General features: G+C 40.5%; 1 protein-coding gene and 1 long non-coding RNA gene across 2 annotated transcripts in view; one reads left to right on the top strand and one right to left on the bottom strand.

Annotated features, from left to right (window-relative positions):
- IL23R (interleukin 23 receptor) overlaps nt 1–20,419 on the top strand; it is a 63,776-nt gene extending 43,357 nt beyond the window's left edge. Inside the window, exons 8-11 of the mRNA XM_004003558.5 lie at nt 5,674–5,763; nt 8,574–8,679; nt 14,106–14,196; nt 17,841–20,419. Of these exons, the coding sequence (XP_004003607.3) occupies nt 5,674–5,763; nt 8,574–8,679; nt 14,106–14,196; nt 17,841–18,482 (929 nt within the window). The 3' untranslated portion in view covers nt 18,483–20,419. The remainder of the gene's footprint in view (nt 1–5,673; nt 5,764–8,573; nt 8,680–14,105; nt 14,197–17,840) is intronic.
- LOC132659276 (uncharacterized) overlaps nt 1–22,735 on the bottom strand; it is a 652,410-nt gene that overhangs the window by 151,587 nt on the left and 478,088 nt on the right. The window lies entirely within an intron of this gene.

A 22,735-nucleotide genomic window follows, 5' to 3' on the forward strand; every position in this document is an offset into this window, starting at 1 on the left:
ATAAGGTAATCTATCCACAAATTCCCGGGATTAGAGCATGGACGTCTTTGCAGGGTCAGTATTTGTCCTACCATGTCTCCTCACCTAACCACCCACTACCAAAAATTGCAATGTTTACCCACTACAGAATTTTTCATGGTGATTGGGTGTAAGCAAAAGAAATAAAATCTGGTTGTTCTGAAGCAGAAAAGGAATTAATTATTGGAACGACAGCTAGAAAGTAGTAGAAAGGCTGGTAAAATGGTCACAGATGGGATCCAAGGGATGGGGGCAGCCAGAAGCACAGCCAAAATCTTAGCCGGGGAAGATCTTGTGAGGACTCTGCACCTGGCACTGTGCTCTCTGCCACTGCTTACCTGTGCCCCAGATACTCCACTGGTGCTGCTATTACCAGACTCTGGATATAGCTATTGCATCTACATTGGATTCTAAGCAATTTCCTGGAGCCATGTGTGAGTGGGGAAGAAGGGCATCTGATGAGTGAGGCTTAGGTCATCTGCTTGCAGCTACTTGCTGGCTGGGGAGGGGGTGGGATGGGGTAGGGAGAGGGTTTCTCTGCTCCACTGAGGCTACCACAGTGGGAAACCCTACCTGCCTCCTACCTCCTCTAGGATGCCCACAAAGAAGTAGGTCCTGCAGCTGGGCAACTGAAAAATGGCAAATGTCCACTAGACTGTTCAGACTAAGGAACAGGTACATGCTGGGCTTGATAGCCAGGTTGCACCTTTGAAGAATCCTGAACCACTAGGTAAAACTGGAAGCTGCCCATGCTTGTGCATAGAGTTTGCTACACTTTGATATCAGATCCTCACCTCTGTGAGATCCGTGTCACTCAAGAAAATGTCTAGGTGGCTGCCATTTTTTTTACCTTTTCCTTCTCGTATTCTTTCTCTTTGATGATATGACCTCCATACCCAGATTTCTTACCTTCTTGTCCCTCAACTGTAAGGAATATAAGCATGAAAATAATCCCTTGAATATGTCTAGGCACGACCTCCTATCCTTAATATACGAGGATAACATGGTAACTCATGAAATGATTCATGGTTCAACTTGTTTTTCAAGGCGTGGTAGAGTTTATTCTGACGTATCCTTTTCTCTGCCCAGGGCTTCTGGTGACTATTTGATAGTTCTGCCTACTGTCTTTTGCTTTGCCATCTGACATGACTATAGTCAAATCTTTACCCTTGGCCCAAATAATGTTGAATTCCAACCATAAAACTAAACTGGCCTAAGACGATAGCAGGTAAATGCTGTGAAACAGTTGAGATTATTAGAATAAGGAGAATAAAAATAAAGAAATCACAAGGGGATGCTTATGTTTTAAGACAAACAAGACAGGAAAAAAACCTTCACTAACTTGAAAAACACACCTTTAGTATGACTTCTCTTTCTAAAATACCTAGAAACTTCCGAAGCAAAGGTCTAGAAAGGGCCTGTGTCAGCTCTGGTCAAAGCTCTAAGATGCAGGTCTTGGTTAGTGTGGCTCTAACACCAAGACTGGCAAGGACAAAAATAAAGGTGCCTTAAAAATATCTACGCCCTTTGGCCTAACAATTCCAGTTATAGAAATCTAGCCTTAGGAAATAAGTAGAGATATGAAAAGAAGTCTGATGCACAAAATTTATTTAAAAGCTAATTATAAAATAAGAATTTGGAAACAATCTATAAGTCCAGTAATAGCAATAGCTAATGCTTACTAAGCTTTTAATTTGTATAAGCCATGGTACTAAGCACTTTGCATGAACTATCTCATCAAACCTCACAATGAAGCATTATTATTACTATCCCATTTGACAAATGAAGAAACTGAGTCACAAAGCAGTTAAGTAATTTGCCCAGGGCCATGCAACTCCAGGTGATGAAGCCAGGATTTGAATAGTTTCATCTAAATCCAAAGCTGTTATTTGAAATCACCAAGATACACAGTTTCTCAATGGGAGAGTGATAGAATAAACACAGTGTAAACACGATGAAATATTTAATTGCCAGTAGTATGATGATTGTGAACAAGTTTTAATAAAACTTTTCAATGTTCATGGTGTATTATTGAATAAAAAAACCCAGATACAACATTTAGTAAAGAGCATAATCTCCACTAGGGCATAGATATACACCAAAGACTGTTAACAAATATATTAAAAAAATGATTTTTTCTAGTTTTTGAACAAATACAAAATTGTATTTTCTTTTTCATACTCTCCTATGTTTTTCAAGCATCCTGTAGTTGGCATGTGTGTTTCTTACTTGTTCAGTCGTGTCTGACTCTTTGCAACCACGTGGACTGTAGGCCTCCAGGCTCCCCAGTCCATGGAATTCTCTAGGCAAGAATACTGGAGGCCATTCCCTTCTCCAGGGGATCTTCCTGACTCAAGAATTAAACCTGGGTCTCCTGCATTGCAGGCAGATTCTTTACTTTCTGAGCCACCGTAGCTTGAATAAAATAGTTGGTGTTCAGAAGAAAATAACTCTAGGCTGGAAGAGTCTAAGAATCAGCGCTCAGTGGGTTAGTCCAACCATAGGCCTTTCAGGTGGGTCCTGAGCCCTACAAGGCCAGGCAGCTCTAACACACTGGCCAGCCCCTAGGGACAATGGCTAAGTCTCAGCAGGGGAACTCTGCTTGCTGGGCTGGCTGAGCTGCCCCACCTGCAGCCATCCTGATAGAAAGTGAGATTGTTAATTAATGGGGCCAGCAACCAGCATAAATCACATGCCAGAACCAGGTAGGAATTTTTACTCTTGGATCTCTGCCTAGGTGACTTTGGACATGTCATTTATCCTTATTATGCCTTTGTTGCCTCGTCTTTAAATGAGAACAATAGTATTATCTACCTGATTGGGTTGTTGTAAGGATTAAATGAGAGAAAGCATGTAAAGTCTAGTGCATTATCTGGAATGTAATTAGTACTCAATAAATCATCACTTTAAAAGAATAACAAAACACATTTTGCCCCATGGTAGACGTGGAGGAAAAGGCTAAGGAGACTGGTTTGACATTATCCGTAAGGCACAGATGGAATACATTATTGCAAAAGTTAATTCCTTTTGAGTAGATCTGATTAAATTAAGCTGGTATTCAGTGGGCCAAAGAATGCAGTTATGCTTCTAGTTTTGTCCAAGAATAAGAAACTACATCTTTTAAAAAAAAAATTCTCAGCTCCCTATAAACACGTTCCCTTCTGTTAAGACTAACTCTAGTGTCCAATGTCAGTGTGTATAAATTATATAAAAATTTTTACCAAATTAGAAATGATTTGGGGTTTCTGAGTATACTCAAATATGTGCTGTGAGAGTAATAACCATAATTTAATGTTCTGCTGCAGAGACAGAATTGTCTCTTTACAGACAATACCACAGACATTAAACAAATAACAAAAATACTGTGAGATTTTTTTCCAGTGTTTTAGGCAATACACTGATCATCAGAGTTGATATAAACAATGTTTTTAGTCATGGAAGCTGGATTAAGGGTTAGGGCTTTTTTTTTCCCTTCTCTTTTATTTTTCTTTTAAAATTATTTTCTCTTTTTACAGTTATTGCTTTTATAATGAAAAATATTAAGTGTGATTTTAAAAGAAATGACCTAGCCACTTGGTGGCAGTATGCTGTGAAGAATATATAGTCTATATGACTTCATTTTAGTCCCATGCTTAAAAATTTTATCATTGACTTGATTACTTCTCTGACAATTTTGCTTATAATTGTTTTACTTCAGATACATGATTCTTTATGAAATTACCTTTTCACAATTAAGCACAGGTTTTAAATGGCTTCATTACTCTAACCTGGTCAGTTCGAAATTATGATAACAAAAGACTCTAAAGGAAGATTCTGTTTCTTCTCTATTAGGGCTAATAAAGCCCTAGTAAGATATAAAAATTATTTTTAGGTGATGCAAATTAATAACTGATGTTTCATTGCCAAATAACCACCTGTAGTTTATGCAACAGAATTATATTAACCTGTGTTTAAAAGCTAGCAACATTATATATTAGTTTTAAATAAAATGCTAATTCAAAAATAATAAAAATGAAAATAATCCAGCAACATATGCTATAAACCTATGATTCTGCCAAACTAAAAGTTGTATTACATTTTAATGTAATATATTTTTTTAAATTAGATGAATAATATTGGCTGTTGGCCATTGGTGATGGAACCACACACTCAGGGGGAAAAAAGAGATTTACAGAAGCACTGAGGAGCCAAAAAGAGTTTCTGATTTGTCACAATTCAGAGTAGGGCTTCCCAAGAGGCCCTAGTGGTAAAGAACCCACCTGCCAATGCAGGAGACATAAAAAGACAATAGTTCGATCCCTGGGTTGGGAAGATCACCTGGAGGAGGACACGTCAATCCACTCCAGTATTCTTGCCTGGAGAACCCCATGGACAGAGGAGCCTGGCGGACTACAGTCCATAGGGTCGCATAGAGTCAGACACGACGGAAGCGACTGAGCATGCAGCATGCACAGTTCAGAGTGAAACATTTCCCTCTTGCTGGGGAGAAGCGAGATAAAAACACAGGAAAGAACTTTTGGCTTTTCTGATGTTTTCATCTCCTAAAATTCCCTACCCATGGGTCTTAGAAAACTCCTCTTCAGTTGAGCCTGTGTTTACAACCAGATCAGCCTTTTATAATCATTTCCAAAGACCCATAGGGACCTTTTTATTGGAACTCTGTGATATTTTTGTCAAAAAGAGTTGCCCCAGCCACATAGCTTGTTATAAAAGCCTGTGATATCCCTGTAGCAGATAAGGACATCTCAAGTTGTGATCTCTCCCTGACCCCCACTGTAATTCTTTTAAAAGAAGAATTTGAACACTAAAATCAGAATGACTGAATACACAGGGTTTGAGGCCCTCTTGAGGATCCAGAGCTTAGAACCACTTTCAGGAACATCTTCCATCAACTGGGAGAATCATGTCCTTGAAATCACCTCTGGAAGCTTTTAATTATCAGGAGGGAGGAGGTGGATGAGGAAGCTCCAGGACTCTTGAGTTCAGACTGAAAATGAGTTAGCTGTCAAGGAAGCTAGATGACCCCACCCTGGTCAGAAGCTTTCATTAGCAATGTTCTGAGAGCCTTTATGAGTAGACAGGGCTGGCCAGGATCCTTGCCAGCAGGGAGGGAGCAGAGGGAAGTCATTCATGGCATTCCACCCTTATGTTATAACTTCAAAGTGTCTGCTAATCAAAACTGGGTTTCTTGTATGGAGCCAAGATGTTGTTTGCCAACAGCATCTTGAAGATTATGCAAAGGCAAAAGTGTCACATCTTGGAGGCGCTTAAGGAAACCTGAACCTTATTGCATCACCTATTGGAAGGAATCAAGTAGAGACCGGTTGGGCATTTTCTTCTGGGTCAGTGAATGAAATAAAGCTCCTTGGTATTTGTTGCCTAGAAGTCTCATGAAATGACTGGACACATCTTGAAGTCTTACAAACTCCAGGTAGTTTTTATCATCCTTTGAATGTTTCCTCTTTTGGGATTTATCCAATTTAATGAAAAGAAGAAAAGACACACATACTAGAAGGCTTTTACTCCATCTTTCCAGTCTATTAAAGTTAGTGGTTTACTTTATTCATCTCCAAACAAGTAAAGAAACTCTCTTAGGAAACTGGGTAGCCTGAGTGCAAAGAATGAAAAGCTTACACTATTTTCTTTTTGTTTAAGTTCCTCAGGTCACAATGAAATCATTCCAACATGATACTCAGAATTCTGGACTTCTAATTGCTTCCATCTTTAAAAAACACCTTACTTCTGGTAAGAAAATCCTGCTTAGGTTTGTTGAGTTTTAGCAATCATTCATTTGAATGCTCCATACTGAAAAATCACATGTTAGGCGTAAGTTCTTGAGAGTAAGATATGCCACATGATTTACAAAGGAAAATAACCAACAAAAATCCACTTAAAATTGATTTTAAGGAGTGTTTTAAGTAGATTCTGCTGGCTTTTGCTCTGGGTTAGAAACATGTTCGTTTCCATTGGTGCTGAGGCTCAAGACCTCAAAAATTCTTCCTAAAAAATATCATTATTTAAGTGTTTACCTTGTGCTAAAAGTTTCATGTACTTCATCTTTTTCAATCTTCAAAATAACTTCTTGAGGTGTTATGAGTCTATTTTACAGATGGGAAAACTGGAACTCAGAGACACTGAGGAACTTGTCTGGACTAAAATTCAAATCCAATTTTCCAAATCCTAAAGTCTATTGTGCTCCTTCTCTTACACAAGCCAGCTCCCATTTTATTTGTTAGTATGACTAGGTATTTTCCGTTGATAAGCATACCAAAATGTTTTAGGCATAAAAAGATATGAGATCAGGTTGTGGAGCATTTATTTCCTTGCACAGAAATATGGCAGGAACAGTATAAAAACTTTTGCAGGTGATATTGATGTTCTTTGGACTTTTATTTATTTATTAAAAAAATATTCTGTGTTGCCAGGCACATATTCTATGTGCCAGTCACTATTTTGAGTATTGGGGAATCGGCAGTGAAAAAAACGAACAAAGCCCGTCTTCATGAAGTTTCTTTTCTAGGCAGATGAATGTGTGTTGGGAGGAGGTAGACAACAAACAAAACAAGAAAAGTAAGGTGGCAGTAAGCGTTATGAAAATGAAGCAATGTCAGCGTACTCTAAATTTTGTATTATGTGAATCAATTATGAGCCAAGTGCTTAGGTTCAGAAAAGATCCCTAATTACAGATGCCTACACAGACCAGCACCTTGGTATTGCTGTGGGAACTGTGGAGGCTAGGAACTCATGGCTGCTCTATTAGGTAGACATCATTTCACAGAAGAGGCAACTTGAGCTTTGTTTGGCAAATTCATTATTTATCCTCTGAGGTTACAGAGCTGATAAATGGCAGTATCTAATTGGAACCCAGGTATCTCGGCTTGTACTTTTGGTCACTCTCCTCTACTCCTCACACTCCTTTACCTGATCCCATGTTAACTTAGGGATTCTCCATCATCTTCTAGGCTCTAATGTCTGGCAGTCAGTCCTCCCATTAGTGGCTTGAAATTCTCAGCAGCAGTATTTTAGTCCTAGGATAACACTAACTCCATACCCCACAGAGACTAGGAGTGAACTAAGCCACATTGACCCTAGCCCACCAGCTGGCTTTAGGAGAGGGGCTGGACAGCCTGCAGACCCCCAAGTGTATGTTAGGTGCAGCTGGGAAATAACTAGAGTAGAGCCAATTCAGTGCCTGTCATGTAGTAAGTATCTGATAAACATTTGTCAAAAGGAAGAAGGAGGATGGAAGGAGACAATACACAGCATGGCTTAGATACAACTCCCATATGACAAATCATGTCTCAATTACAGTCTACATTTGAAAATAGAAAATAGGGTTTTTCATGTACTAGGGGGAAAATGCGGAGAAGGCAATGGCAACCCACTCCAGCACTCTTGTCTGGAAAATCCCACAGACAGAGGAGCCTGGTAGGCTGCAGTCCATGCAGTCGCTAAAAGTCGGACATGACTGAGCGACTTCACTTTCACTTTTCGCTTTCGTGCATTGGAGAGGGAAATGGCAACCCACTCCAGTGTTCTTGCCTGGAGAATCTCAGGGACGGGGGAGCCTGGTGGGCTGCCGGTTATGGGGTCACATAGGGTCGGACACGACTGAAGTCACTTAGCAGCAGCAGCAGCAGCAGGGAGAAAATGTGATGGGCCTGGCAGGTAATACATGTTGAATATAGTATTTATTTAAAGATTTCAGGTGATTAATTCTACTTCAAAGTTCAAAAGAAGCATTGTTTCTAAAATAAAATATCAGTGCAGAATATAAGACAATTTGAATTTCTCTCTTATATATTGCTCTAAGTAGAGTGCCCTTTTTCAGCAGGAAGAAATTCATGAACAATAAATTTTGAAGAATGGTGACAAGCTGTACATAACTTCTGTCTTGTACAAAAGGTTAAACAAACCAAAAAAACCCTCAGTTGTGATTGCGACCAGCTTTAGCCTCTGTCACAAGCAATTGGGAATTCTCACTTGTGTCAGACAAACCAAATGAAGTTCATCACTACACTTTTTTAAATATAAAATATGCAAGCACAAGCTCATTAAAAACTGTCTAACACTGACCATATTTGCCAGAGACTCACTGACCTCAGAAACCCACTGACCTCAGATCCATGGAACCCAATCTTCTCAAACAAAAGATATTGTTGTGCAGTTTGGAATGGCAGTCACTTTACAGCCCAAGGTGAAGGTTAATTTTATTTTTTCTTCCTGTTTCCATTGAGATTAATGACCTTCACTTGGTACAGAAAGAGAGAACAGTGATTCTGGTATCACATGTTGTTGTTCAGTTGTGTCCGACTCTTTGCGACCCCGTGGACTGCAGCATTCCAGGCCTCCTTGTCCCTCACCATCTCCAGGAGTCTGCTCAAACTCATGTCCATTGAGTCAATGATGCCATCCAACCATCTTATCCTCTGTCACCCCCTTCTCCGCCTGCCTTCAATCTTTCCTAATGTCAGGGTCTTTTCCAATAAGTCAGTTCTTCACATCAGGTAGCCAAGATGGAAATTATAGCTAAAATTATTTTTCTTTCCTTTCAGACAACGGGAAACAAGACATTGGACTTTTATTGGGAATGGTCTTCTTTGCTGTTATGCTATCAGTTCTATCTTTGTTTGGGATATTTAACAAATCGCTTCGAACTGGGTAGGTTTTTGTTGAATTTGTTTTCTCATTTAGACCATATATTTGTACCATCAAAATAGAGTCAACTATGTGATTTATTTTAAAAATTCATCAACACTTTTTGAGAAAAAGGCAAAATAAAAGGAACAGTATTTAATGAGTATGCATCCATGCCAAAAAGTGAAAGTGAAAGTCGCTCAGTTGTGTCCAACATTTTGGGACCCCAAAGAAATTCTCCAGGCCAGAATATTGGAGTGGGTAGCCTTTCCCTTCTTCAGGGGATCTTCCCAACCCACGGATCAAACACAAGTCTTCCACATTGCAGGCAGGTTCTTTACCAGCTGAGCCACAAAAGAAACCTGAGAATACTGGAGTGGGTAGCCTATCCCTTCTCCAGGGGATCTTTGCCACCCAGGAATCAGACTGGGGTCCCCTGCATTGCAGGTGGATTTTTAACAACTGAGCATCAGGGAATCTATCCATGCCAAACTCTTTACAAATGCCATTCATTTAATCCTTGCAACGATCCTGCCAGAAAAGCTGAGTGACCTATTTTACAGATGATATAGATGAGATGTAGAGAGGGTAAGGGCTCAAACCAAGGTCACCAAACGCTAAGCCGGGAGTCCAGAGGCAGCTGATATCTAAGCCCATGTTCTCCCTCTCCCTATGCAGTCTTCTCAATGTGCCTCAAGTCTGTCTGCTGTGCCTGGATTCTTCACAGTAGTTAAGCTGTAACCTGCTTCAGTTCAGTTCAGTTCAGTCGCACAGTCGTGTCCGATTCTTTGCGACCCCATGAATTGCAGCACGCCAGGCTTCCCTGTCCATCACCAACTCCTGGAGTTCACTCAAACTCATGTCCATCGAGTCAGTGATGCCATCCAGCCATCTCATCCTCTGTCGTCCCCTTCTCCTCCTGCCCCCAATCCCTCCCAACATCAGAGTCTTTTCCAATGAGTCAACTCTTTGCCTGAGGTGGCCAAAGTACTGGAGTTTCAGCTTTAGCATCATTCCTTCCAAAGAAATCCCAGGGCTGATCTCCTTCAGAATGACTGGTTGGATCTCCTTGCAGTCCAAGGGACTCTCAAGAGTCTTCTCCAACACCACAGTTCAAAAGCATTAATTCTTCAGCGCTCAGCTTTTTTCACAGTCTAACTCTCACATCCATACATGACCACTGGAAAAACCGTAGCCTAGATTAGACGAACCTTTGTGGCATAGTAATGTTTCTGCTTTTGAATATGCTATCTAGGTTGGTCATAACTTTTCTTCCAAGGAGTAAGCGTCTTTTAATTTCATGGCTGCAGTCACCATCTACAGTGATTTTGGAGCCCCAAAAAAATAAAGTCTGACACTGTTTCCATTGTTTCCCCATCTATTTCCCATGAAGTGATGGGACCAGCTGCCATGATCTTCATTTTCTGAATATTGAGCTTTAAGCCAACTTTTTCACTCTCCTCTTTCACTTTCATCAAGAGGCTTTTTAGTTCCTCTTCACTTTCTGACTTAAGGGTGGTGTCATCTGCATATCTGAGGTGCTTCAAGTTCTACCCAAATAAATCCCCTGAATCAGTCTGAAGAGAAGTGTGGCAGTGTCTGAATTCATCACTTTGAACCAATTGTGTTAGTGTTTTAGCAGCCCCATTGCCCATTTTCCTTCACTTCAGTTCAGTTCAGTTCAGTCACTTAGTCGTGTCCAACTCTTTGCAACCCCATGGACTGCAGATGCCAGGCTTTCCTGTCCATCACCAACTTCCGGAGTTTATCATACTCATGTCCATTGAGTCAGTGATGCCATCCAACCATCTCATCCTCTGTCATCCCCTTCTCCTCCTGCCTTCAATCTTTCCCAGCATCAAGGTCTTTTCAAATGAGTCAGCTCTTCGCATCAGGTGGCCAAAGTACTGGAGTTTCAGCTTTAACATCAGTCCTTCCAATGAACACCCAGGACTGATTTCCTTTAGGATGGACTGGTTGGATCTCCTTGCAGTCCAAGGGACTCTCAAGAGTCTTCTCCAACATCACAGTTCAAAAACATCAGTTCTTTGGCGCTCAGCTTTCTTCACAGTCCAACTCTCACATCCATACATGACAAATGGAAAAACCATAGCCTTGACTAGATGGACTTTGTGGACAAAGTAATGTCTCTGCTTTTTATATGCTATCTAGGTTGGTCATAACTTTTCTTCCAAGGAGTAAGCGTCTTTTAATTTCATGGCTGCAATCACCATCTGCAATGATTTTGAAGCCCCCCAAAATAAAGTCAGCCACTGTTTCCACTGTTTCCCCATCTATTTGCCATGAAGTGATGGGACCAGATGCCATGATCTTAGTTTTCTGAATGTTGAGCTTTAAGCCAACTTTTTCACTCTCCTCTTTCACTTTCATCAAGAGGCTCTTTAGTTCCTCTTTACTTTCTGCCATAAGGGTGGTGTCATCTGCATCAGTTCAGTCACTCAGTTGTGTCCGACTCTTTGTGACCACAAGAACTGCAGCACGCCAGGCCTCCCTGTCCGTCACCAACTCCCGGAGTTCACTCAAACTCATATCCATCTAGTTGGTGATGCCATCCAGCCATCTCATATCTGGGGTTTTTTATATTTCTCCTGGCAATCTTGATTCCAGCTTGTGCTTCCTCCAGCCCAGCATTTCTCATGATGTACTCTGCATATAAGTTAAATAAGCAGGGTGACAATATTTAGCCTTGACATACTCCTTTTCCTATTTGGAACCAGTCTGCTGTTCCATGTCCAGTTCTAACTGTTGCTTCCTGACCTGCATACAGCTTTTTTCAAGAGGCAGGTAAGGTGGTCTGGTATTCCCATCTCTTTCAGAATTTTCCACAGTTTATTGTGATCCACACAGTCAAAGGCTTTCACATAGTCAATAAAGCAGAAATAGATGTTTTTTTGGAACTCTCTTGCTTTTTCAATGATCCAGCAGATGTTGGCAATTTGATCTCTGGTTCCTCTGCCTTTTCTAAATCCAGTTTAAACATCTGGAATTTCACGGTTCGTGTATCACTGAACCCTGGCTTGGTGAATTTTTTTTTTTTTTCTGGCTTGGTGAATTTTGAGCATTACTTTACTAGCGTGTGAGATGAGTGCAATTGTGCGGTAATTTGAGCATTCTTTGGCATTGCCTTTCTTTGGGATTGAAATGAAAACTGACCTTTTCCAGTCCTGTGGCCACTGCTGAGTTTTCCAATATTGCTTACATATTGAGTGCAGCACTTTCACAGTATCATCTTTTAGGATTTGAAATAGCTCAACTGAAATTCCATCGCCTCCACTGGCTTTCTTCATAGTGATGCTTCCTAAGGGCCACTTGACTTCACATTCCAGGATGTCTGGCTCTAGGTGAGTGTGAGTGATCACACCATCATGATTATCTGGGTCGTGAAGATCTTTTTTGTACAGTTCTTCTTTGTATTTGTGCCACCTCTTTTTAATATCTTCTGCTTTTCTTAGGTCCCTACCATTTCTGTCCTTTATTGAGCCCATCTTTGCATGAAATGTTCCCTTGGCATCTCTAATTTTCTTGAAGAGATCTCTAGTCTTTCCCATTCTATTGTTTTCCTCTATTTCTTTGCAATGGTCGCTGAGGAAGGCTTTTTTATCTCTCCTTGCTATTCTTTGGAACTGTGCATTCAAATGGGAATATCTTTCTATTTCTCCTTTGCTTTTCACTTCTCTTCTTTTCATAGCTATTTGTAAAGCCTCCTCAGACATCCATTTTACTTTTTTGCATTTCTTTTTCTTGGGGATGGTCTTGATTCCTGTCTCCTGTACAATGTCATGAACCTCTATCCATAGTTCATCAGGCACTCTGTCTAACAGATCTAGTCCCTTAAATCTATTTCTCACTTCCACTGTATAGTCATAACGGATTTGATTTAGGTCATACCTGAACGGTCTAGTGGTTTTCCCCACTTTCTTCAATTTCAGTCTGAAAATAAGGAGTTCATGATCTGAGCCACAGTCAGCTCCCGGTGTTTTTTTGTTGTTGTTGTTGCCTGTATAGAGCTTCTCCATCTTTGGCTGCAAAGAATATAATCAATCTGATTTTGGTGTTGACCATCTGGTGACGGCCATGTGTAGAGTCTTCTCTTGTGTTGTTGGAAAAGGGTGTTTGCTCTGACCAGTGCATTCTCTTGGCAGAATGCTATTAGTCTTTGCCCTGCTTCATTCTGTACTGCAAGGCCAAATTTGCCTGTTACTCCAGGTGTTTCTTGGCTTCTTACTTTTGCATTACAGCCCCCTATAATGAAAAGGATATCTTTTAGGGGTATTAGTTCTAAAAGGTCTTGTAGGTCTTCATAGAACTATTCAATTCAGCTTCTGCAGCATTACTCGTTGGGGCATGCACTTGGATTACCGTGATATTGAATGAATTTTTTTTCTCACTGTATCAGCATGCTGTATAAAAACTTTTCTACAGTATCATGAACTTACCAATTTGTTCTAATTTTAGGTATGCTAAAGGAATATGAAACAGTAAAAGAAACTGAACCATAAAATGTATAAATATATGTAAAGAAACTATTTTATGCTACAGTTCAAGGTCAAGTTGAGCTAGCAAAGTCTGTGCAGCCATTTTGATTGTTAATTAGTTGAAGTTCTTACAGAAGCTGCATAAGCAGATAAGCAAGCCTGATTTGTGTGGTGCATTATTAACATGGGCCAGAGCTCACTGTAGTCTCTTCTAAGCCCAAGCTAAACTCCCAAGACAACCTCTTTGCTCAAAGCAACATTTACATAAATGTAGAAAGTGCTTTCACCACAGTGGCAGTGCCAAGGGGTAGCTTTGGAGGAAAAGTGGAGTGTTCATGGCTTCTCCCTCTTCCTTCTGTCACACAACCCCAGAGATCCTTAATAAGTACACAAGTGAAGTAAAAACTGGTATTCTCTCCGTGCCATCCAATGCTCCTACTCTGACCACATAAGGAAAGTTTGTGGCTACCACTCTCTCTCAACCTTATTTAGAATCATTACAATTAGAGGAACTCAAATATTATAGTTTTCTTATATGACATTCTCTTCTTTAATATTTCTTTATGGTTATGCTCCCCTTGGAAAGTTTTACATTTATCCCTTAAGTTTTACAAACTTTTCCACACTAACATCTCCACTTATAATGCTTTGCCATATTTAACGCGTGTATAGTTTCACTTCCTGGGTGGTTCTCCCACTTATCTTGAATCTAGCGTGAGTGCTTTGGAATGTTCTGACTCCTTGGAGGCAGAGCAATATGGAGAAGAGGAAAATCTGAAAAGATACTGAATCAACTTCCCATATAAGTTTTAAAGAGATGGAAATCTTAGCTCCTGCATTGGAAATTTTAATTTTTATTATGCATTCTATTCTAGTTTATTTCCTAATCTCCAAGATGATTGCCTGCACCAGTCCTCCAGTAAGATACTTATTCTGTCATTTTTTGTTTTTTAGAATTAAAAGAAGAATCTTATTGCTAATACCAAAATGGCTCTATGAAGATATTCCTAAATTGGAAAACAGTAAAGTTGTGAAAATACTTCAGGTAACCAAACACCATTAAGTACAAACTAAATGGCAGCTAAGACCAAGAGCACAGTCCAATAGTTAAAGTAGAATTTCCATTCAAATAAATAAATGTGTGTGCATATTTGCACAACTGTATAAACATATGCAGAAATAAAACTGTACATATTTCAGATAATCCTTAAGAGAGATGAGAGAATGGGTTAGGGGAAGGAAAGAGAGATGGAAGAGAGAAGCAATCCTATTCAAAAGAGAAGAGTGAAGAAGAAGATTGTAAGCCAGGTGCCAGAGCTACTTGGTGGCCAGACAATTGGTAGGTGTCCCCAGAGATCAAAGGGACAGGGAATAAAATCTCAATAGAAGGAGCCTCAGAGACACAAAGGAGCTTCTGTTTTACACGAGTTGGAGAAGCAGGTGGAGCCCAAAGAAGACACTACTTTGCTCCTGAGACCTAGTGGAATTCAAGAAGATGAATGTGAGGAGACTATGGCAGATGGTGTCACCAGGGGTAGACCAGGTCTCCAGTTCAGCAAAGAATAGAAGGTTGTCCTAGGAAGATCCTGAGGCAATAGGGGATTTTGCAGGTTTTGAAGGAGCAGCTGCTGGTTATGAAGGAGAGGAAAGAATCTGCTATGTGTGCTCTTATACTTTCTGGCTCTCTGGCCTGGCTGTCAAGGGGCTCAAAACTCAGTTGATTGGACAGACACATCATCTAAGCATTGAAATGCAGCAACGTAGCATAGTGAAAGAAATGAGGCAAAACCTGATGAGAATGTAGAGGAACTATATGAAGAGATGGGAAGGAATTTCTCAGGAGAGAAAGAGAACATTCAAAATAGGGAGGCTACATGAGCAAAGGTACAGAGGTGAGAAGAGCCTGCTGGGTGTGGCTTTGTGGAAACATTTGATGTGAGGAGCGGCTGGGATAACGGGGGAATGCAGAGTGGTCACACAGCGTCAGACATGACTGAAGTGACTAAGCACTGCTCGTAGACTGGAATCAGGGCACAGGAGGCCTTGTCATGGAACTCAGACTTCATTCTGCCAACCAACAGTTTTCAAGCTTAACTTTATTTTTAGCCTGGGGACCCTCTGCTCAACTGATGTTGAAGTAGACAAGTATTGCAAAGCAAGTAAAAGTGGCTCTATCTGGAGATCTAGTGAGCCCACTAATCAGCTCCTTTCAGAGCCCCAGATGAGTCCTTAAGGCAATAGTTCTCAGCCTTGATTGCACTTTAGAATCCTGATTCCCAGGCCACAATCTCTGGGGGGAGGCCAGGATCTTTGGGGGGAGGGCTGATGTGGGGAGAGCCAGGTGTCAGCATCTTCAAAGTTTCCCATGTGAATCCACTATACAGCCAGTGTTGAGAACACTGTTAAAGGTTTGAAAACTACTGTGAGAAATTAGCATTGTGAGGGGTGGGCAAAGTGTCAAGAAGCAAGAAGTCCTCAGTGCTGACTTTGTAGAGGGCTTATAAGGAGTGTAATGTGCCTATGGAAAATGACAAGGAGTGAGTCACTGGTGGTCCATCCAGGGGTTCAGTTAGAAGTGAATAGAAGATAAAGAAATGGGGATGGATGTGGAGACATCTTTTGATGAGTGTAGACTGGAAGAGAAGTAAGAAAGGGGCTATGCTGACACGTGGTCAAATGCTCTCAGTACTGATGGTACTGATGCAACCTATGTATAACAATAGCTTCAGAGCAGTATGGACTCAGAATTGTATTTGTACTAAATTGGGTGGGCTTGAGAAGACTAGTATGGGGTGGCAGAGGTGGGATCAAACAAGACTATGAAGGGTTGAGGAGGAAAGGCCTACCATGAGCAGGAGGAGGGATCCTTGTCACTGGACACTTAAAGGAAAGAGTGTGGACATGGTTGACTCTAAAGGAGGTAATGTTGTACATAATGGAGGGGTGGTCTGGAATAACTGAACCCACACATAGGATAAAGTAAATAATTAACAACTGGCTGAAGGTCAAGTACACAGTCAGTAAACTACAGCTGATAAATCCTGTGGTCTTGATATTCATTCCACTTAGTCATTCTGTCTTGTTCCCCCACTAGTTATCCTGGGGAACTGGGAACATTCTGTGGCTCAGACAATTGTCCCTGACCTCACTGTGATCAGATTCTTCTCTTCCTTTAGTGTCCTCACTCTGGAATAGTCCTTGCTTTGTGTCCTTCATTGTGGTCTGACCCCTATGTACTTCTCCATTCAGCTGCCAACCTGAAGAGGGGAAAAAACCTCCTTCCTCTTGGTTTACTATAACAAATCTACTTCCTTTGATTACATCTGATCCATGACTATATGTCTGCCCTTCCCAACAGAAACCTAGCAAAGGCCCTAGGGAGGCTGAGTTGAAAAAATTTTAATGATATTTCACTCTGCTTTATTCAAGGTCTTCCTTTTGCCAAGCTTCCTTCCCATCCTGAGCTCTTGGAATTAGAAAAGAACCTTAGGATTTCCTTCAGATGAGGTTTTGCTTTCTGCCAAAAGACTAAGAAGTCTAGTCAGTTCAGGACACTCAATAGAATACCACACTGGGCAGCTTAAGTGGGAAGTCCAAGATCAAGACACAAGCAGATGTGGTTCCAGTGAGAGTTCTCTTACAGACAGCTGTCTTCTTGCTATAGCCTCAGATGGCAAACTAAGACATCAGCTTTCTTGTGTCTCTTCTTATAAGAATAATAATCCTATTTATGAGGGCTCCACTCTCATGACCTAATTACCTCCCAAAGGTCCCACCTCCTAATATCATCCCAGGGCTTCAACATATGAATTTTGGAAGGACTCAAACATTCCACCATAGTGGGCAGCTATAATTTTATAACTGTGTTGGGTGGGAGTTACTTGCCCCAGGAAGCCAGCCATCAGGTGGAAGGCCATGAGCCCTTCTCTTACCAGAAAAGTCATCAGGCTTTTATACAAATAAAAATTATCTTCACCCACCCTCCTGACTGATCACCACAGACATGTCTGAATTGTCAAAGCATTTACCACAACTTTATTCTCAAATGGAAGCAAAACAGGATTTTCTGTACCCTTTTCAGTTCAGTTCAGTCGCTCAGTCATGTCCAAAACTTTGTGACCCCATGGACTGCAGCATGCCAGGCCTCCCTGTCCATTGCCAACTTCCGTTTACTCAAATGCATGTCCATTGAGTCGATGATGCCATCCAACCATCTCATCCTCTGTTGTCCTCTTCTCCTCCTGCCTTCAATCTTTCCCAGAATCAGGGTCTTTTCAAATGAGTCAGTTCTTCGCATCAGGTGGCTTTCACTTAAGCAACAAAGTATTTTCTTCTAGTAGAGCTCTATAATATTATAAAATATTCCAAAATTTTAAAAGGCACTGAGATAATATGCAAGTTAACAAGCAAAAGGCTTCTTTCTCTTTAAAATACATAAATAAAGACATGTGCTTACAACATGGATTATCTTTATTACTCATTTCCTTCAATCCCTTCCTGGGAGAATTTAACAAACCTTTGGAATGGAGCAGAGTAGGAACAAAAGTAGGAAATCATATGAGAAGAGAAACACTATGAAGAAAAGCAAAGGGGAAAGGAAAGTTGAGGGAAAGCAAAATTCTAGTCCTTATTTGTCCAGTTTGCTACTTTAAATGTCTTTTGTGAAATAAAAGTGTCTTTTCTTCCTAGGAAAAAAATGAATTTATGAATAACAATTCCAGTGAACAGGTCCTATATGTTGATCCGGTGATTACAGAGATAGAAATCATTCTCCCAGAAGAAAAACCCATAGGCTACAAGAAAGAAAACAATACAGGATGCCTGGAGAGAAAAGAGAGCCTGGAGAAGTCACTACTCACCAACACTACAGTTGTATATATTCCTGATCTCAACACTGGGTATAAACCCCAGATTTCAAGTTTTCTCCCTGGGGGAAACCATCTCAGGAATGATGATGAAACAGCTTCCTCAATTCTGGAACCACCAGCTGATTCCTTAAACTTGGGAAACAATGCCAGGTTTAAAAAATATCCTGATTTTGCTTTTTCTGTCTCAAGTACAAATTCACTAAGCAACACACTATTTCTTGAAGAATTAAGCCTCATTTTAAATCAAGGAGAATGCAGTCCTCCGGACATGCAAAACTCAATAGAGGGGGAAACTGCCATGCTTCTGGAAGATGCATTACTGAAAGAAACTATTCCAGAACAAACCCTGCTGCCTGATGAATTTGTCTCCTGTTTGGGGAGCATGAACAAAGAGTTGCCATCTATTAATTCTTATTTTCCACAAAATATTTTGGAAAGCCACTTCAATCGATTTCACTCTTAGAAAACTAGATTTGTGTAGTCAAAACCTGCCTTGAAATCTGAAGAGGGTTCTCTCTCTCAACACAAATTTAATTCTTCCCAATTTTTTTTATTAGATAAATAAGATCCAAAGATAAAACATACTTCATGGCCACAAAAGCAGCAGAAATATTAGAGAAGACTTCTGTATTTTTAAAAATGTTTCAACTATATCAAATTTTCCTCATTGCAAGGCACTAATCAGATCTCTGTATGAAGGATAAATAATGCAAAATACATGGTAATGAAATAAATGCTGAAAATAGTTTTTAAAATTGAGCTATTACTATTTGCTTACAAGAGGAAAAACAAGTTTAACTTTCATTTTATTACTTAGTAGATAAAAATATAGCCCATAAACAGCAAAACAAGTAAGGGATGGAAACAGAGGAACAATTAATTACATGTTTACTGTGTTGTTTTTTTCCTACTACTTTCTATTCAGGTATTAAGAATGTGACCTTCCTTGTTTTGATTTTGGACTGAGAGTTGTAAACAGTGATGTGTGGAAATCATGAGGTGGTTGTCTTCATTCTAGTTAAGAGTGATGACGTTGTTCTTCTGTGGTGTAGCTGATGTGTTAATTACACTGCAATAGACTTATTGAGGTAGAAGAAGCAGGATCAACAAGGTGTAATTATTTCTTTTGTATTGGATGTCTGTCAGAAAATTATTGTGAACACAGGTGTGTTTCCAAATCTGGGCTGGCAATACTTGCTACACCTGTCACTGCCCCATAGTCCATGTCTCCTATAAACACCATTAGCACATCACCACGTGCCTTGCTGCTGGCCTTAAGGGGACCTCAGAATTCTCTCAACACAGGACTCCTGATGACCACAGCCAATAAGGGCTGGGGTTGGAGGCGAGCTCTCTGCCAACCAGGTCAACATTGGAAGTGGGTAATCTTAAAAACACAAAATGCATATTTTTAAGCTGGGAAATGGTAACCAGCAGACGTTTCTATTATGATTAATTTTTACATCAAGGGGAAATTTTTTCTAATGATCAGAGCCATTTGAAAATTGAGCAGATTACCGATTGAATTTCTCTTCCTATTCTAACAGTTGTCAATGATAATTCATATTCAGATTAAACAGTTTAATTTTACTGTGCTGCAGCTGCTGCTAAGTCACTTCAGTTGTGTCTGACCCTGTGCAACCCCATAGACAGCAGTCCACCAGGCTCCCCCATCCCTGGGATTCTCCAGGCAAGAACACTGGAGTGGGTTGCCATTTCCTTCTCCAGCGCATGAAAGTGAGAAGTGAAAGTGAAGTCACTCAGTCGTGCCCGACTCTTAGAGACCCCATGGACTGCTGCCTACCAGGCTCCTCCGTCCATGGGATTTTCCAGGCAAGAGTACTGGAGTGGACTGCCATTGCCTTCTCCTTAATTTTACTGTACCAAAGCAGTTAATCAAAAAAGAACCAGTGTTCAGCATATTGAGCAAGCTAGTTTGTTTTGTCTTGGCTTTTGGAAAAAAAAAAAAAACCCAAAGTAGTTTTGTCATTAGATGTCCCCATGAGGAGGATGACCAAATATCCTGGTTTATCCTGGTTTTTGTTAATTGTGGCCAGTGTGCCCTTTCCTTCTCAGAAGCATCCCTTTGGATGATAAATCATTTGGTCATTCATCATTCTATTTATGAAAACTGCTGATGTCCAACATATAATTTATCACAATTCATTTTTTTGGCTTTTTTTTTTGGACAATCCTTTATTTTACTTTATATCTCTTACTAAAGCCATTGTGCTCCAAAATGAACATTACTGTTAGTGTAAAAAAAAAATGTATCTTCTACTGTGAAATTCTATTTATCCTAAAATATGTATATATTTGTTATATTTTACATATTCAGGAAGCTGTATATTTTAAATCACTAACAAAATGCTAATATTAAATATCTTGACTTGTAAATGATCATATGCTTTTGCTTTATTCTTACCTAAAGGGAGAATATAATGAAGCAAAGATGCAGGTAGTATTTGAGATAGAGATAACAAAAGACCAAGATGAATATTTGATGTTTACTAATCTGATGAAGACATCTGTTAACAAGTGAAGAATATTTTCAGAGTATATTTCAGTATAAGTGTAAGCTGCCACACATCAAAAAAGCTTTTGTCAAGCTTAAAGGATTGAAGCATTATTTGATCTTCTGTGTTTGTTTCAATGCAGTCGGTGCCTCCTTTACGACATCTCCTTCTTGCCCCACTGGAGCAGGAAGGAGCTGCTTTCTCTTGGTACAGTGTTTTCCCACACCCACATCATATTTAGCACAGAGAAGACGCTTCTAGTTCCATCCATTCCACTGACCTTGTTGGTCCCAACAGACTAAAAATGGAGGCTATACTTACAACCAAAGCAATGTGCCTGCCATTGTCCCAACTCAGAAAAAAACTTAACTGCTCCATCACCATGCAAACTTAATCAACAGAATCAAAGAATCTTTGATTCTTTTATTCAACAAGTTTTCACTGAAGCATTGAAGGCCCCTACTCTGTGTAAGGCGTTTTGAATTAATATGCTCAGCTGCTCAGTTGTGTCCAACTCTTTGCAGCCCCGTGGACTATAGCCCACCAGGATTCTGTCACCGGATTTCCCAGGCAAGAATACTGGAGTGGTAGCTATTTCCTCTTCCAAAAGACCTTCCTGACCCAGGGATCGAACCCCAGTCCCCTGTATTGCAGACAGATTCTTTTATCATCTGAGCCACCAAGGAAGCCCTGCCTTCCCTGAATTGATATCGATGTTAACAAAATCAGCCAAGTCCCTGCAGCCTTGGGGCTTCTATTCTAGTAGCGAGAAGCAGAAAATCATTGCCCTTCAGGGAGCTTATATTTTTATGGGGAAAGAGGTGATGATAGGAGGCGGAGAGAGGCAGAAATAAAATATAAAAGAAAAATGCCAGATAATGAGTGCCATGAAGAGAGGTAAAATGGGATAATGTAGTAGAGAGGCACTTAGCGGCCACTCTGTGATGGGCAGTCAAGGAAGGTCTCTTCTAGGAGGGAACATTGACACTGCAGTCAGAGTCACAGGTAGGAGGTGCATGTCAGAATCAGCTTGCCACTGACAGGTCCCTTTCATAGACGAATTCTCCAGTAGTTAATGTCTCTACTTCTTTCCCTCGTGGACAAGTTGCTCCTAACTGCAGCCCTTTGCCACCTTTCCCTTCCTCAGCCAGAATTTTCTATAGCTTTAGGGGACAAGTATGTATCTTTTCATCTTTCCATCCAGCTCTTGGACTTATTAACTTTCTTTCTCTGAGTCTCAAAGTCTTGCTAAGTTTCTGCTTTCTAAATGAATGTGTTAAACTTATTGGTGTGGGTTAAAGAGAAGAAGGAAGAAAGAAAGAGTGAGAAAAAGGTCCCTGGAGATACCACTGAGTGGAAATACCACTGAGGGGGAGAGAAATATAAGGAATGAAAGGTAGACTAATATGCAGGATGCTAAAGCAAAATGGAATGCCTTGGTTCTGGACAATACTGAAACTGATTAGCAGATTTCCAGTTTCCTTCTGGTCATGTATCTTCTTTGGCCCTACCTCCCTTTTCTTACATAGAAGCAATATGGGGAGGGAAAACTGAAGTACAATTTGAGGGTATCTTCTTGATGTATGTGTGTGTGTGTGTGTGTGTGTGTGTGTGTGTGTGTGTATGCCCTATCCTTTTTTAAATTAGGAACTTGTTTTTACCAGAGTTAGAAATAATATCGATGAGACTTCCCTGGTGGTCTAGTGTTTAGGGATCTGCACTCGATGCAGGGGGCCTGGGTTCGAGCCCTGGTCAGGGATCTAGATCCCGCATGCCATGACTAAGAGCCTTCACAACCAAATAAATTAAAAATGAGAGAGAGAAAGAAAAGAAATAATATTGATGCTGTAAGAGGGCTTTGGCATTCTAGCACACGGTGCTCGGGTAATGTGGGTTGTTGTTTGGCCCTCCGGGTTCAAAGAACAACCCAGCTTCTTTTCTTTCCTTATATTTTCAGTCCCTTTGACATAGAGACAGCACGTGACTGTGGCATTGGGCAGAGGTTTTCAAAAGTAAATTTTAGCAATTGACGACCCCTTTTCTCCAATGAAATCTTTTGATGAAGCCCCAAATATAAAACAAGTGAAAGCAAATCTTCTGTTGAAACAGAGGGTGAAGTTCATGCCTGTTCCATTGTCTCTCCTCTGCTGCTGCAGAAGCCTATCCATCCATGCACAATGAGAATCCAAGGCTGAGGAAT

This window comes from Ovis aries, chromosome 1 (assembly GCF_016772045.2).
Source record: "Ovis aries strain OAR_USU_Benz2616 breed Rambouillet chromosome 1, ARS-UI_Ramb_v3.0, whole genome shotgun sequence".
NCBI lineage: Eukaryota > Metazoa > Chordata > Mammalia > Artiodactyla > Bovidae > Ovis > Ovis aries.